Here is a 16,991-nt window from a genome sequence, read left to right as displayed (position 1 = left end):
ACAAGAGTTATTTCAGTGCACTGATCAACACCACTCTCATCTAAGCTAAAAGCAAAGATGCAGGAAATCTTGTTAAAAGAATTTTCTTCATAACAGGCTTGGAAGTCATCAGCAGTAGGCTGATCATCAAAGTAGGCACATAACTCACATAGAGGTAACACCACACTCTACTAAAGGTCTGCTCAGAAGCAATTCATAGCAAGTCTTGCATACTGCAAGCTAAACAAAAAGCCGCCTTAGCTTTCTTCATGTCTCCCTCATCGGTTTTAAAAGCATCACTGCAATCAGAAAACAAACTTGAAATTCTAAGGGCAAAATATCTGTAAATGTCAGATATCACTCATCCAGGAGTTGTTGGGTTTAAAGTTCTTTAAAGTACCCAAATAGCTTCATTGGAGCCATCTCAGCTGACTGTGAGGTCCAAACACTAAACCTTTTCTCAGAAATCCTTCTGAAATGCATCATCCAGATGACATCAAAAGGTAGCTGAAGCTCACTGACCCATTCAACATATCTCTCAGTTCTCAGGAACTAATCCTTGCAAGTGTAAGCAGGAGTTAATTTATCATTCTCCACAGCATAGAAACAAAGCACAGAGAACAAAAGGGAAACAACGTGGAAGTAATAGAAAAATAAGATGCTCCAGCAGCTTGTCTTCTGCATCTTCCCAGCACTGCACATTCCATGGCTCTCCCAGAATCAGTAAAGCCTTGCAATATAGATGAAAACTACTTGCTAGCAGCTCTGTCTCATCCATTCCCAGAGTTAGTGCTGGCTTATTTTTCATTTATACTATAGACTTTTAAACAACCTAGTTTTAAAGGTCTGGTCTTTTTAGACTTTCACCACATTAAAGAAAGAGATGAAGGTGACTTAATAAGTGAAAAAATAATAACCTTCTAATGGGGATCTCTAATAGTTGGTTCCTGTTCTGTCCTGCTCAAACAGGGTGTGTGTGGTTGTTTAAGGACTCCAGACCACCTGACTTTGCCCAAGGATTTACCTTCAGGAAGACCAACTGCATTACAGCAGTCCTTAATTAAGCACATTTTATATATATCATTTGCTTGCTACTGCTTGTCATTGAATGAGCATACAACGTAAAATAATTGTTTGAGAGACCAGTTAATATAGCTGGGGTTTGCATTACATAATAAAGATCATAGCTGGAGCTTTCAAATAGCACAAGTACAAAGCTCAGCTGATCTAACATGTCCATTATCTGAAAGATTTTTTTCCTATGAGCAAGAAATCTTCATTTCCCCCCTCTCCCCACCGAGATTCTGAATGTGCCATCATCCTGATATGGCCACTAGGAAGCACACTGCTGGTTCTCATCCAGGTGAGAGGAATGAGAGACATCCAAGAAAAACAGCATTAGCAACTATTGGATGATAAGGTGGCTAAACTGAGGTATGAGCAGAGAACTGGAAGGAAAAGTGAACAGAACATGCAAGATATAAAAAACAAGGGAATACAGAACATGGAAATAACATTCCCTATCTCCCCAAATCTACGCCTCTCAGAACTGGATCCACAGCCCAAAGAAATACAAAGACCCCCAGCTGGGGCAGGGATAGGCTGAACTGTCACTACAGGTTTCCACACCATACACTATTACAAACAATCACACATTCCTATGTCCATCGTCCCCTGTCTAGGCAGCTCCCTTATTTTAAGAGGCCAGAGGTTTTACATGGCACCAGAAACAAATTCTAAAACTGTGTCAAACAGTGAAAGTGACACTGAAATGCATGCAGATGCCTGATGAAGCAGTATCAGGGATCATGTGGTTCCATTCATTATGCCATCAATGAGTTAATGCTGAAAACACTGCTACACTTTTTCTATCAGTTGTCAAGTCACAGCACAAAATATCCACTTATGTGATTTTCTCTTTAAAGTATATCATAATTCATGATTACAGCATGCAGAAATACACGCTGGGAAATTAAAGCTATTTCCATTTTTTTTTTTTTTTTTTTAAATGCAAACTGTTCCACTTTATTCCTTTTGGAATAAATATCACCTCTTGGATTCTTAACCCACATATCCTTGCTCAGCTGAGTCCCAGAGAGTGTCTGCACAGCCCAGGCTTCAGAGAAACAACCCCAGCGATAAACATGAACTCCCACAATTTTAATAAACACTCCACCCCCGCTGTTTCAAATGACAATGGCAACAATCGCTCACCATTTGACCTGCTTCCCTCCCATGATCCCACTTTAACCTTTCGCCTCACAGAATCCGTTTCCTGGGAAGCCTCAGGATCTGGGCTACAAACATGTCTCGTTCCTTCACATGCTCAGAATTCAGTGCAGAAGATGCCAGCTCTTGTCAAACTACTGGAGAAACATTTGCAAGCCAGACTGCTTCACATTAGCTGGAATATTCACAGCCAAAAAAAAAACAAACCCTCAAGGTCTTTGCAAGAAACCGCCTGATGGCAGATTAGCAGCCCCTGTGCACAGGTTTGATTGCAGAGTCAGGAAATTCTGCTGCCTGGGTTTTGCTTTTGCTGATTTTCCTCCCGGGTTATTTGTCTCTTGCTGCTGCATTTTGGTCAGCTGCACACCCAGTTGTTTGCATCACAAGACTGATCTGGATTGCCAGTGGCGTTTCTCATCCCATTCTGCCCTCTTCAGACTCCAAGCACCTGCTGCAGATGCCAGCAAACAGCCAAGAGAAGGTGCTCCCGCAGGCAGTAGGTTCCCTGCTCCTCCAGACTCTGATGTTGGATCAGAAGACGGCATGCAGCCCTTCCCAGCCGTGCGCACGGCTCCTTCTCCTCGCTGGCTCCAGCTCCCTCTCCCTCCTGCTGTCACACGGCTGTGCGAGGCAGAGCCTTTCTCCGAGATGCCTGCCTCAGGGAGGGGGAGGGAGGGCTGGTGGAAGGGGAAGGAAGGGGAGGAGGGATGCGCGAGGGGCTCTGTGGCCTGAGAATCAGCCTGGTTTCGGCAAAATTTCCATGAATCATTTCTATTACATATGGTTATTAGATATCTTGTCTCTGGGAATTCTGATATTCAGGCTGCAAGCTCCCTGAAGAGTTAATGCAGAAAATAGCTGATATGGAGAGGAAGTGCTGCCCTGGGACAGGCTCAGCAGCAACACAATTATTAGGAGGGGGTGGCTGCTGGTACAGACCTCATCTCACTAATACAATAGCTTGTTTCTCAGCTACTTCGCAAAGCTGAGCTTGTAAATTTTTCCGTAGAGGAAGAGAAAGGAGAATCTAATTTTCACCACAGAACCCGCTGCCAGCAGAAGACACTGCCAGGAGCTGGTGGTCACATTGCTCCTGTTTTCTTTGTGGCACATCACTGACCAGAGCTAGAAGAAAGCACTGTCATTTAAGCATCAACACATCAAAACAAACTACAGAGTATCACTGCTACTGAGTCTTATTTCTGAGGCACCAGGCAATAACTGGTGCCCTGTAACCGGGCAATATAGATATTCCTGATTTCATAAGACTTGATATAAATAGATCCTTCCCCACTTGGCAGTTCCTCCTGCAATTCAGCAGCCAACCTATGTGTTTGAAATCGCTGTGCCTCTGGTTAACAGCATCAGATGAGCCCTAATCTACTCTCTCCTTGCTCACACACAAGTCCTGTAACTGGCAGTACTGGAGGCTACAGTAGAAAGTTTTCCTGTCTGGCAGCTTGGATCTATTCCTCAGTTAGGGTCTTGCATGCAAAAAAAAAGGCATCATTCTGCCTGCTCTGTCAGCAGCCTTCAAAGTTACGGTCTTGCCCTTTGGCGACAGAGAGACCCCAGCACTCACATGTCTCTCCCAGCCTGTCTCCTAGCTAATAAACACAGCACAGCTTCTGACCCTCTTCTCTGAGGTAACAAAAATCCATGATAGGTAGGGAATATTCCTATTCTCTAGATACTGTGATTAAAATTTAATTACATATTGCAGCATATTCCCAGTTTTAATTAAAATTGTTTTAGCCCCAGCTTGATCCAATCTGATCATTTCCTGTTGAGCTGCCAGTAGCTCTCTGTGCATCCCATAGCACAGGATTAGCAGAACTGTAGGATAAGAAAAACACTGGGCAGCCTGCAAAGGCTCAGGCCCCCCCTTCTGCTCCTTATGCACAGATAAATGAGCACAGATTGATCACTGAGAACAATTTTGAGGAGTTTCAAGATCTTAAACTCCAGATAAACAGCTCCTATTAGTGAAATTAGCCAACGCAAAAAGTGTTTCTGTGCTTTTTTCCTTCTTCCCAAGCACCACACACAGTTTCCAGCATTAAAGCTTTGCCAAACACATCAGCCCTCACTATTTTGGCCCCAGGCCTCTATCCACCCACATCAGCTCACATTCACAATGCCTACAAGACACACTGTGCTCCAGTGTAGATATGTGCTATTTTTCTCTTGGAAAAACAAAACAAAACAAAACAGGTTTAAAAGTTCCAAACAGAAATACACTTTAAAAAAAAAAAAAAAAATTAAAAAAAAAAGCAAGAATTCTCACTAAAAAAACTAGACAATTCATTTCAGATTTTCACCTACATGGCAGAATATTTTTTGAACCCACAGTAAATTTTGGAAGTCAGTGATGACATAAAGGCTTTCACCATGTTATGCCCTATTGGCAACAGTGTCACCATTTCCGTATGGGAAGAGAACTGGCACAGCAGGGAAAAAACAAAGCAATGTAGGATTTGTACAGTTTCACTAAAGAGCAAATACAGCCACAAACAGCTGTTGTCCTGTAACCCCTGCCTGACAGGACAGGAGAGTACCTATGGCTACCTTAAAATGAACAGTGAGTGCAGGGAGGTAGCATAGCTCAGTCATTATCCTGCTGAGATCTCAGTTCAAGAATTAACACCAAAGTCCTGTGACATTAACCACGAAAGGGCTGAGTCCTGGACCAGAATTTCTTTTCCTTTCCTTGGAACAACTTCAAAATACACTCTCTACTGACCTCATGCGGAGATGCGGAGGCACTAGCTCACAGGGAGTTTCCACACCCATTCAAGTATTTATGCCTGTATTTAAAGCAGACCTCACATTTACACGCAACAAATTTTGAGCAGAAGTACAAATGGTTGTGTTGTTCCTTTTTTTGTTTTTTTGGACAAGTGATCCTAATGCTCAGGTATTCAGAGGCCTCTTCATAGTATGGAGCTGAGAAATCCTGTGTCCCAAGAAACTGTCAGTAGCAATCAGCCTTAAGAAAATGAACCTCCTCAACTCTGCATGAGAGCCCAGCTGAGACACTCTCAGGGAGTGGCCTTGGCAAGACAGAAAGGCAATGAAATGAAGTTAGGGCTTACACTGGGGACAGGAAAGTGTGAATCAAAGAGCTGCAGCCATGCCTACACAGCTCTTAGTGAGTCTTAGCTCCTGAAGAGCGTAAATGGAGCAAAGGATCATACCCAGAGGGAAACCTAGTATGTTCAGTCAGTGTGCAAGCTGGTTTCTTGTTATCGGGGGGAAAAAGAGAAAGGCTGTTCTTTACCAGAAATCTACCCACAGTAGATCAACTCCCTCACCATAATGCAGTTTTTCTTCTTCTATCTACAATGTCTCTCTAATATCCATGAAAATCAACGTAGCCACGTGTTCTCCCTGCCTGCTGAAGTAAATGGGGGCAAGAGTTCTGAGTTAGTCCCTAAAGCAAAGAGGAGTGAGAAGAGCTTGTAAGGCACCGATGCATGTGTTGTGACTGGCACATGCTCCCCAGCTTTACAGCTGCAAGTTATACCACCTCATACTGGAAATGTGTTACATGCTGCTATTTTAACCAATCCTGGCTTCCACAGATTCTGTTTTTTAGAAGGCCTTCCACTTCCCCCAGCTTGTCCCTGCTTTACTTGCACAGTCAAGAAACTGAAGGCTGTTTATAGCACAGAACACGTACTTCACAACATCCAAGTCTGACTTGAAAGAGCAAAGCCAGCTCCAATGGAAACCATAGTGAACTCTGACTTTTGAAGCATCAAAGCAGCATGCAGGAGATTTTTCAGCCAAATAATTAAGTGTTGCATTTTAGATTGAAAGTGAAAGCCTGGAGGACGGAAGGATAATAGACATAACTGTAAATCTAGAAACAATTGAAGCTGCTGGATGAGGACATGATGCCAATGAAGACAGCTGTAGATCACCCAGGGACTGCAAGACTGGATTAAAGAATGGTGTGTGCCTCTAACTGCTGTTCAAATCCACACGCCCCTCACGTCCATTTCCACAGATAACAACGTTTGTGTGATTTAAGTTCCTTTCCTCCACATTTTTTCCATTACAATGACAAAGACCATTTTAGGCAGTGCCTGAGAAATAAGTGTGACGGGTCATGACTTGGCAATAAAGTTCCTTACCTGGAGGACTGGGACTCCAAGGGGATGTTACGCTGCCCTTCATACTGCTGCACCAGTGCCCGAACACTCCAGCAGGGGGTTTCAATCTCCTCATCCATACTGCTGTTTCTGGAATTAACAATCAAAGAATGAGTGATGCCTCATGTAGTAGGGGGCAGAAATTCTTTCGGTCTTCAAGGAAGAAGGGAGGAAAGCTAAAGTCAGGAGGGAGGGAACAGCTAGAAAATTTTCCACTAAAAAAGCTTTCCCACAGGAAGCTTCACTTCATCATCTTACTGAGAGGGAAACAAAGGCAAACAGAAGCCTCCCTTTTAAACTCACAGAATCATAATATTGTTAGGATTTAGAGGTGTGTTTTTAGAGTTAGGGTAGTATGGTTAGGTTGAGGTTGAACTTGATGATCTTGAAGGTCTTTTCCAACCTGACTAGTTCTCTGATTCTATAATAGGGTTCAGTTCTCTGATTCTATAATTAGGGATAAAGATCATCTAGTCCAACTGTCCAGCTGTACCACCAGCACCCACGGGTCCTCTCCCTCCACGCAGCCTTCCAGCCACTCTGCCTCAAGCCTGCAGTGACTGGTCACCAGCTGGATGTAACTCCATTCACCAGCACACTCTGGGCCCAGCCATCCAACCAGTCTTTACCCAGCAAAGAGTGCACCTGTCCAAGCCATGGGCTGCAGCTTCTCCAGGAGAATACTGTGGGAGACACTGTCAAAGGCATTGCTGAAGTACAGTACACTACATCTACAGCCCTTCCCTTATCCATCAGGTGGGTCACCTGCTCATAGAAGGAGATGAGGCTGATCAGGTAGGATCTGACTTTCATGAACCCATGCTGGCTGGGTGTGATCCCCGGGTTGTCCTGCATATGCTGTGCAACTGCACTCAAGATGATCCTTGCATAACCTTTCCTGGCACCAAGGTCAGGCTGACAGGCCTGTAGTTCCCCAGATCCTCCTCATGACCCTTATAGATGGTCATCCCATTAGTAAGATTCCAGGCATCTGGGACCTCTCCAGATGACTAGGACTGCTAATAGATGTTGGAAAGCAGCTTGGCAAACATGTCTGTCAGCTCCCTCAGCACCCCTGAGTGGATCCCACCTGGTGCCGTGACCTTCTAACAGTCCAAGTGGAATAGCAGTTCTCTAAATGTTTCTACCTGAATTGTGATGGGATTTATTCTGCTCCCCACCCCAGACATCCAGGTCAGATAACTGGTCTAACTATTAAAGACTGATGTAAAAAGAAGGCATTGCATTCATTCTTAATTTTGTGACTAGAGAACCAGAAAAGCTCTGTGAAGGCAAGGAAAAGAGCAAAATTTGCAAACAGAATAAAGAGTGTTTTTCTCTGACAAACTCCTAACCCAATATCTTTGGAAAAGAAATCTTTAGCATTTCATTAAAACAAAGCAAAGCAAAAACAAAAAACAACAACAAAACAAACAAAAACCAACCAAACAAACAAAAAAAAACCAACAAACCACCATCAATAACAAAAAAACAATTTCAACCTCACTTCCACACTGCTTCATGGGTACACCCTTAAGCCAATATAAAATGAGCAAATGACCTTTAGCTGTGTAAATGAAACCCTCAAAAGACAGCCATCTGGCCTCCATTTAAATGTCATTACTATTATAATCCACATGGTACCTTTTGCAAGTGTTAAACGAGCCTTCAGAATTACACATTCCTTCTGTACATGGATAATTTCCCCTCATTAACACCAGAACTCCTCCATTTACATGGTAGGATGTGTCATCTGATTAACAACACACAACACTGCATCTGCTGACATAGCAGTAAATGGAACACTGGGGAGAGCAGTGACGTTGAATGCAGAACGAATATGTACAACAGGACCAAGACCACAGTTCTGACAACTGCTTGCAAACCTGTAAGCAGTATGTGTAGATAAGATGTTAGCTTTGTTTCATTTGAAATGGGAACTTCTGCAAGAAGAAAGCACCAAGATGCCACTGTGTTCCGCTTGAACTGGGGAAGATGTGGCAGCAGAGGTCCCTTTGTCTTGGCCATAAAGACATGTTCTTTTTCGGTGAACACAAGTTCAGCAGTTGTTTTGCTGTAAAATCCAAAAAAGACCTGGGATACCTGTAATTTTCAATATGAGGCATCTGGGCTAGATGAACAGTCCCCTTTGTTAGGCCACCACCAGTTCAGGTTTTAGTGAGACAGCAGTGGTTTGTATCTTGTTGTATCTTGTATCTTGACACAATCTGAGAGCTGCCTTATGTCAGGAATTGTCAGGATAAAGAGGCATCTATTTTGAAATGAATTGTGTCCACCTGCTAACACAGTCTGACCACACATAACTAGGAAAAAATCATTACCTCTGTCTGTGCCGGAAAACATCCCGGCCAGACTGCAATACATCTTGACGAACATCTGCCAGTGCAGCCACCGCCCCTTGGGCCACTGCAGCAGCTGAGCAGGGCCTATGACTGACAAATGATGCTGCTGAGCTCTTCCCCATCATGCCAGCAGGGCTGTGATTCACAGCTCTTCCAGAGCCTGGTTTGAAGTGAGCAGCTAAGGCGAGGATCAGCCTCATGATAGATTTTAAGTTACCTTCGACAATATCTACAAAATACAAATAAAGCCAAGGACAATAACATTAACATTACATGCTATCGGAGCTGCATCTGACCAACAACATGAATGTAATTGAGTGAGATCACGCCAGTGAATAAGGACTACACAAGAAGAACTGCATTATAGCACTGATGCTTAGCTCTGCTTGTTTTGTTCACAGCAAACTGACTGCCACCTACTGATTACATGTTTAAATGCTTTGGACAGTCTTAAGCCTTCCTCCCCCTGTGGCCATTTCCAACAGTCCAGCAGGTTAAATTACAGTATATTGTAATTTTTGAAAGCTCCCTGGAAAGAGCATAGCAGTTACTGAAAAGTACCACTGTAGTGGCAGTCACTTCAGTAAGCACACTTCTTTAATACTGAAGACCAGAGATTAGCAACATGTTTCTTCAGCAATAAGGTACCTTAAACTGTTTGTAGCACCTTGCAAATATTAAATGATTAGATTTAGTTATTTCATGCAAAGCATTTCCTCCAGCAAGCAGGTTCAAGCATGTTGTCTTGTGTTCACTGCATTTTCAGCCTTTTTAAAATTCTTTCAGGATTTTTTGAAAATAACTTAGTTTGATTGAGATACTCAAAATCTATTAACATAAAAGGGACAAAACTTCCAAATTTCAGAGACAGCCTTAAAATAATATCACAGGCACTGGAAGTATGAAGGCTGGTTATTTGCTTTGGTGTCTGAAGAACAGAACCAGCAGAAAAAAAAAGACACAGACTGTCACCTCTGTTAATAAACTACAGGGGAAAAATCCTCCTCCTCAAATCAACATATTGTCTGTTTCATATGAAACAAAAGTAGAACTAGGCCTTCAACACTTAGAATCACTTGTGGCAACTGCCAGGGGCTCATACCTTTTGCTGATGTCTGATGCATACGTATCTTTTTTGACGCCACAAACTGTAAGACTTTCTCCACATTTTCCCTCATCTCCTGCTGGCTGGTAGGGTTGACCTGAACACCATTAAGCTTCTCACCAGCTAAAGAAGCAAAAAAAATTATTGCAGACAACAGTGAAGTAACAGTGTCACTTCCAGTACTGATAGTAGGTGTAGGGGCTGATTTTATGTCTTGTCATGGACTGCAAGAAGACATGCATTTCTTGTCCTGCTTACACTTCATACTAGGAATAACTAGGTAGACTTTAGAATGTACTATTAGCAAAGGAGCATTTTTAAGTGTACTTCCTTATGCCATGATTACTCCTGAGCCACTGTAACCTTATGAGTGGAAATATTACAGTGTTTTGCAGAGAGACAGGCAGAATTATCCCTCAGAGCTGATTCTTCTTATAAATACCAGAATTTTGGCAAGCAGATCACTCTTCCAACAATATCATACACTAACACCATTCCCTTATAAGATAAATCCTTCTATAACTCCATTCCAGCCTTGTGGGAGTTACTGGGTCCTGGACAGGATTCCATGTGTCTGTCACGTGATACCTGAGAGACCACATAGATAGTTCATAAGGTCTGCAATTTGGCTGTGTTGCAGCTGTCTGCTAACACATATGGCCTTTAATGGAACTGTATTTATGATTTGCTTTATGATTGTTTTCTTTCCAAGTAACCCTCCCCCCAAGCTCTGCTGCCATCATTAGTGCTCTTCAGTCTGCCCAACAGATGTCAGAGCCAAGGCCAGACCATTTTACTGGAGCACTAAAACTGCAAGATGAAAAATAGTGCCATATGGCATTACTGACCTACAATCTCGATAAGTGAGGCAAGGATGACTCCATCTCTGAGATCTCGTCTCAGGTCTTGGACTGGCTTTATTGTTGGCTTCTTCTTCAGCTGGGAATTTACCCAGGCCACATATGCCTGTAGCTGTTGCTGAAAATGGAAAACAAAATGCTTGTACATCATTGCCATTTCAGAGCAGAGTTGCACAGTTGTTACTTTTCTGTCTTTTGACTTGGAAAACAAATTGTCTGAACCCCAAAGCCTGCTGAGCACGACCCTGACATCACGGCACGTTGTGGCGCAGCTCGCTGCATGCCAGGACAGGAAGAGCAAGCAGACAGCACGACAGTGCCAGAACCGATTCGCTCACTGCATGTCACGTCCCCACTCCCGACTGCATTTTTTCCAGGTATCTATAAAGTAGAAAACCCACAATGCAGAATCAAGAAAAATCTGTGTTATTTCCCATTAAACTCTGCCATCTACTAAAATAAACGAGGATGTATTTCCTGGAAAATAAAGAAGCCTTCCCCTGTAGCACAGATCACTCATGGGTGCACACAGCAGTGAAGGGGTACCCTGTTCTATAGCTTTTCCCCCAACACCAATTCCATAGAACTGCATCAGCATTTCTAATAGACCAAGTTCATGTCTGCATAGGATCCTATACACCAGCAAACTGGCTTGCCACAGCACTTAACTACCCACAAGACCTGACAGCAAAAAGCACTGCCTTTCCAGTGGGTCACACTGGGTGCTGCTTCATTCAGCTGTGAGTGTTGCCAGCAGGGGAAGAAACTCGGGGTACAGGTGAGTGTTAGAAGTGCAGGGACAGCAACCTGCAGGTCCTCTATGCCTTCCCTTCCACCCCACCCCTGCAGCACTTCCACAGCCAACACGAGCCCTGGTGACACTGAAATCCCTTTGGGTTGGGCCGGTGTAGCACACAGAGGGTAAACAAACTGATCCATTTATGGGATTACATCCTGTTTCACTAAGCTTCCCATTATTCTGCCCATGCAGCAGGTTTTAAGACTTCATTCCATATTATCTCAGCGATGTCAGAGTTTATGCTTTTACAACCCATCAAAGTCACAATCTGATCACGGCTTCACTTGTAATTATCCTGACATAGGAAATCCAACATTAACCACACCATGGCTCAGTCTGCTGGCTCAGAAAGGTGCTTGGACCTCCACAAGGCTGTTGCTGCTTACTCAGCAGAGATGGAGAGCAGGATAGAGGATGTGAGCTTCAGGGACTGCTGCTGGCTTTTGGAAAGAAAGCAAGCAGAACTGGAAAAACTGTGCAGACATGGCCTTGTCATATGGACTGAGTCCGCAAACTTTTCTTCTGTTGTAATGGCAACAGAGCATGCCAGTTTTGCCTGCCATTTCAGAGGCTATTTTCAACCTAACGGGGGCTGTGAAGGACCAACAAGTGCTAATTTCTCTCTCCTGTACAAGTGAATAATTCTGTGTTGATTCTCAGAACAGCAATAATAAGTCTTGCCAGCCTGCAAGAAGCTGCTCTGTGTCTAGCAACAGTATTTTAACTGATGCTGGATTTCAGTGCCCCTAATCTCACAACAGTCTGATTCCAGAGCTAGAGAGAGCACAATCCTTCTATTACTCATATTCAATAAAGCTTTATTCAAGCAAGTACCAGTAGAAATGAGGTAGGCTTGTTTAAAGCAACACAACAGTATTATAGAATGATCCAGATTCAATAATAAAGACCTACTGAGTAGGATTGCATGAAAATTGTACCTGAAGTCTGTGCAATTTGGGGAACTAATCTCCTTGTAACAACTGGGTTGACTGCCTTGCTGTCATCTTTCAAATCATTTTACAAAGTTCTGAACTGGAATGTTATCTCATATTAATTCCACAAAGGCAAAATCCCTTCCAGTCCACATAAAGCTTGCAATTTTACACCGGAGTTTACATTTCTCTTCCATTCAGATACTTTTTCCAGTCAATGGAAAAAAAAAGACTTTATTTTCTCTCATCCTCATGCAATAAGAAAACATTTCGGCAATCCTTTAGTCTCCATGTCTTAAAAACACAAGAATTAAAATTTTATTATTAGAACAAAAAGAAGCTCTCTCCTAAAGCTTGGTGCACTTACACTTCTAACAGCGCTGCTAAAAGAAGTTTTCTAAGGCAATGGAAGATGGATGTCACCACCACAAAGGAGACAATTTCATAGCAGTAGCTGCTATAACACTGCAGACTAACATTTCATTAGCAGACTTACAGGTTTTTATATTTTTTCCACTAAAGCAAAAGATTTTCCTGTGTAAGCTCAAATGGTTGGAGTGATCAGTATTTCCTGAATTTATATCCAAAAACTAAAGAGCTAGTGACTTTACCAAGCGTCCTAAATTGCTGCAAAGCAAAAAATAGCCCAGGTATCATCTTCCAGCACATACCAACAAAAAAACAAGATTTGCTACACTATGCTGCCAGGAGAACAGCAGCTCCACACAATTTACCTCAAACAACTCCTGTCTGACAGCTATATCCAAGAGCAATCAGAGAGGGAACAGCAATGGTTAGTCCTAGCTTGTCCTTTTCTTTTCCCTGAGTAGCTCTTCGCTCAGCCATTTACCACTGAGGAGATTTCTGCTACTTATTTATATGCTGGTCTGAACTTTTGTTCACCTAAATCCTGAACTTAATGGAGAAGACACTAAGCTCAAGCCCTGCATCAACATTTCTTTCAAAAACAGCATTTTCAGAGGAAAAACAAAGCAGCCTAAGGTTTGCTATACACAGCAGAGGTTATCAGGATTGCGGTGGACTTAGGCTTAATCCTATTTATATTAACAGAGCTTTGCGTTCCAAAAAAAGGCTAGGTTTCCTTGCACTCTGCAACTGGAAGAGCAACTCTCCTACCTGCAGGAACTTGGAGCCCAGACTGCTTAGCTCCTACACAGATCATTGTGGAGTTCTTGTATCTCAATGACGCTGGAAGCCCTAACAGAATTTTCACAGAGGAAGAGGATTTGAAAGATGGGCACTAAGGGCCACCGACAGTTGTAAGGAGTTCAACAACATAAAGGTACTTCTGTTAGCAAATTACAGGTTCTTTAGTAAATACACTTTGCAGCGCAGGATTTCATTTTACAGCACTTTACTAGCACATACTCTGAAGAAGGGTCTTGGACCTCCTGCTTATTGGAAAGCATACTTCTGAGATGAGGAGCAACTTTGTGCTTTCTCTCCACAGCCCATGATAAAGGTGTCTTCAGGGTCAGCACTTTATCTCATGTTCTGTGAGCCCGTACAGATAATTACAATTAAAAGCCATTAGCTAACATTTTCCACAGGTGTAAGAAAAGCAGCAATTCTACTTCAAATCTGCCAGTTCTAGATCTCTATGCTGTTCTTATTTAAGCAGTGCAGTTCACCACCTGCTGCTTAGGGTTTATGTTTCTTTCAACCATGAATCAGCCCAGTCTGCACTACAGTAAATATAGGTAGATCACGGTGCTTTGATATGCTACTCTGTCTTTTACCTTCAGTGCCATCTATGTGGCACTGTGCCATGATAAATTTTCACCTCCTCTGAGATTAGGGGAGTGCAGTTTTTGAAGTTGTCCACATATTTCTTGGCAAAGTCATTCTGTAGTTGGTAGATGCTTTTAAAGGGCCTGACATTCTTGCTGTCATGTTAGACTCCCAGCTTCTAGAAGATAAGTCATCTTTTCTGCACACACACAGTTGATGAAAATGAATCTTCTTATTGTTGGATTTAGGGATTCTGCCTTGTAATCTTCACTCTGTTTTTTTCTTCATAGCCTGGTGGATGTTACCCAAACACCAGCTCTAACAAGGTCAAAAATAAAAGGCCTTGTGCTACAAGTATGGTCTCAGTACAAAAGGTATTTAGTGTCCTGTCCGTTTAGAGCACTGAACCAAAAGTCAGCAACAACAGAGTTCAAAGGACAGACTAAATGCATCAGGATGTAATTTTAAGGCCTTGTATAATTTCTATGCTTTCTGACACTATTACCTTAATTAAATAAGCTCTGCAATTTGCCACCCAGTGCCCCTCAAGTGTGAGGTTTCTTTTGCTTTTGTTTGGGAGGCCTTTGTAGAAGTAGACAATAAAAACTTTAATGCAAAGAAAACTACGTTTCTCTCAAAGCCAGCAGGAGATGCTTTTCTTTTTTTTTTTTTCCTCTTGAAAATCACTGCCTAAGAAGTATGACACTCGTGTATGTTAATCTCCTCCGCACAGATTTGGAAAATACATCCTTGTATTCCAAGGTATCTAGTCACCAAGAGTCACCTGGGCAGAAAGGATGCTCTATCAAAAGAACAGCAGGCCCTGGGTTAGCAAAGCAGTTCCTGCAATACCTCAGTTCATTGTGTGAAATGAAGTCTGACAGGAGAGTGAAGGTCAGTTTTTACAGGGCTAGAAGGATTTTTTTCCACAGCTGAGCAGCCTAAGGGTAGAACCAGATGCTCTGAGTGGGGCTAGCACTGAACATAAAGTTGTTGTTGCTCTCATTAATATACAGATTACGATTAGTTTACACCAGGGAAAGATCAGCCGCTCTTGAGAACAGGAAGCCTCCACAACTTAAACTAAAGCAATATATTACTAGCTAAAAGCAAGACTGAGATACTCTGCGGTGGAGGGGACGGAATATTTATATGGTCAAGCAAAGCAATCAGAGGAGACCTGTGGCTGGTATGAAGCTGTGAGGCTCACATTTCATACCCAGTTTGCTTTCCCCTTAATGACCGGTGGTGTTAAGCCCAGGACGGATGTGCGTTTTCTGTAAAGAATGGAGCATAGGAGTAGAACAGACGGGTGGTGTCTGGGCCGTGAAGGGATGAAAAGAACCAGGAAACACAAACAAAACATGAAATAATAAAACACACCAAGAGACCATCCCTGCCACCATGTGAGAACAGACATAGCAGCCACTGTTTGCTTTCATCATGAGCCCTCATGATAGACTTTCCTCCTGAGCCTACTGGCAGCTAATGGTGCTCCAGCACAGTCTGCATAATGAGTGCAGCCAGGCAGCGGCTGCCCCGGCATTCTGTACTGAGTGCACACAGAGCCCAACCAAACCAACTTCTTGTGCTCCCTGAACTGGAAATTCAACAGTGACCTTCCTTCCCGCTGCAGTCACAGGATTCCCACCTCTGGAATTTCTTGTTAGTTCTCACTCCTTATGATTTATCTGTCCCCCCAGTGCTACAATAATGGAAAGAAAGAGCACTTTAAAAACAGCATTTTCCAGAGCCAGGTGAATTTTGATCCCTCTGAAATTCAACCTACTGAAGACGATGGGTAACAAAAAGACACCATGCTCTTTGTCAGCTTCTCCCAAAAGCTGTGTGTGTACAGGCTTTCTAACAGCCGTCAGATACATAGACCTCACATACTCAAGAAAGGAATCCATTCCATAAAATAAGTCATTCTCCATAACTCATTGAAATTTATATTATTTTCTTGTACAAATGGAAAGCTATATAGAGAAAATAAAAACTTCAAGTTAAAATCATCAGCTGTAATCTAGACACAAACTTTTTAGAACTACTGCTGGTTTGCAGCCCCCCCTGCGGAGCTGCCCCATATTGCCTTCTGTTAGTAAACAGCTTTCCCTGCTCCCTGGCCACAGAATCTTGCTCATTTTTCTCCTTTTCGTCTCCACAAAGCACTGGGAGACACAGCAGTTCCTAAGAAACGCTGCAGAAAAGCACGCTGCCTCACCCTGGAAAAGTCCACATGCGATTTGGGGGCATGCATTTACCTCTGTGAAGCCCTCCTGCAGAATATCCAGTAAATTCCCCCTGGCCAAACAGGCAAGCATCCTCCACGAGCCCACTGAGGGGTGAGGGTCTCAAAGGGCGTATGGCAGATCCTCCAGCTCTGGGCACAGCCTCTTCCTCCTCCTCCCAAAGACAAAGAGTTGGAGCTCATGAGGAACCGCATTCATATCCCATATGTGCAGCCCGTTAGTGCACGCAGATAGTTGAGCCGAAGTCAAGGCTTGCACTGGGCATGCTCATGAGAGAGCTGCTGGGGGAGCAGTGGAGAGATGTCATACGGTTCCTATAGAAACGCCTCAGCTTACAAGATGCAGCCCGAACGCTGAGTTAGGGAAACATCTGAAACCTATTTCCAGCAGTAGTACTCACATGAAACCTGCTGCGGAAAAGAGGTTTTCAAACCCACCAAACACAGCCAGCCCTGTCTGGCGTGGGGGCAGGGAGCGAGTCAGCAAATAGCAGATGTCTTGCTTAGCTAGAAAGCGAAAGACTGTAAGAGCTGGCCAAATTAAACTCTCAGCAATTGCTCCAC

At 43.2% G+C, this 16,991-nt stretch overlaps 1 protein-coding gene across 8 annotated transcripts in view; it reads right to left on the bottom strand.

Moving 5' to 3' along the window:
* Window positions 1–16,991, bottom strand: part of DIXDC1 (DIX domain containing 1) — a 33,290-nt gene that overhangs the window by 12,049 nt on the left and 4,250 nt on the right. For 3 of the 8 annotated variants that reach the window (XM_072354765.1, XM_072354769.1, XM_072354767.1), the window contains exons 3-6: window positions 10,682–10,811; window positions 9,831–9,956; window positions 8,708–8,957; window positions 6,348–6,455 (exon numbers count right to left, since the gene is read on the bottom strand). In XM_072354765.1, the coding sequence (XP_072210866.1) occupies window positions 6,348–6,455; window positions 8,708–8,957; window positions 9,831–9,956; window positions 10,682–10,811 (614 nt within the window). Of the gene's footprint in view, window positions 1–2,193; window positions 2,860–6,347; window positions 6,456–8,707; window positions 8,958–9,830; window positions 9,957–10,681; window positions 10,812–16,440; window positions 16,703–16,991 lie in introns of those variants that run through there. The other 5 variants (XM_072354764.1, XM_072354768.1, XM_072354770.1 and 2 more) reach the window with 4 other exon arrangements.

Source organism: Excalfactoria chinensis, chromosome 21 (genome assembly GCF_039878825.1).
Source record: "Excalfactoria chinensis isolate bCotChi1 chromosome 21, bCotChi1.hap2, whole genome shotgun sequence".
Taxonomy (NCBI): domain Eukaryota; kingdom Metazoa; phylum Chordata; class Aves; order Galliformes; family Phasianidae; genus Excalfactoria; species Excalfactoria chinensis.
Note: the sequence above shows the minus strand (reverse complement) of the source record. Positions and strands in the feature narration are given on the sequence as shown.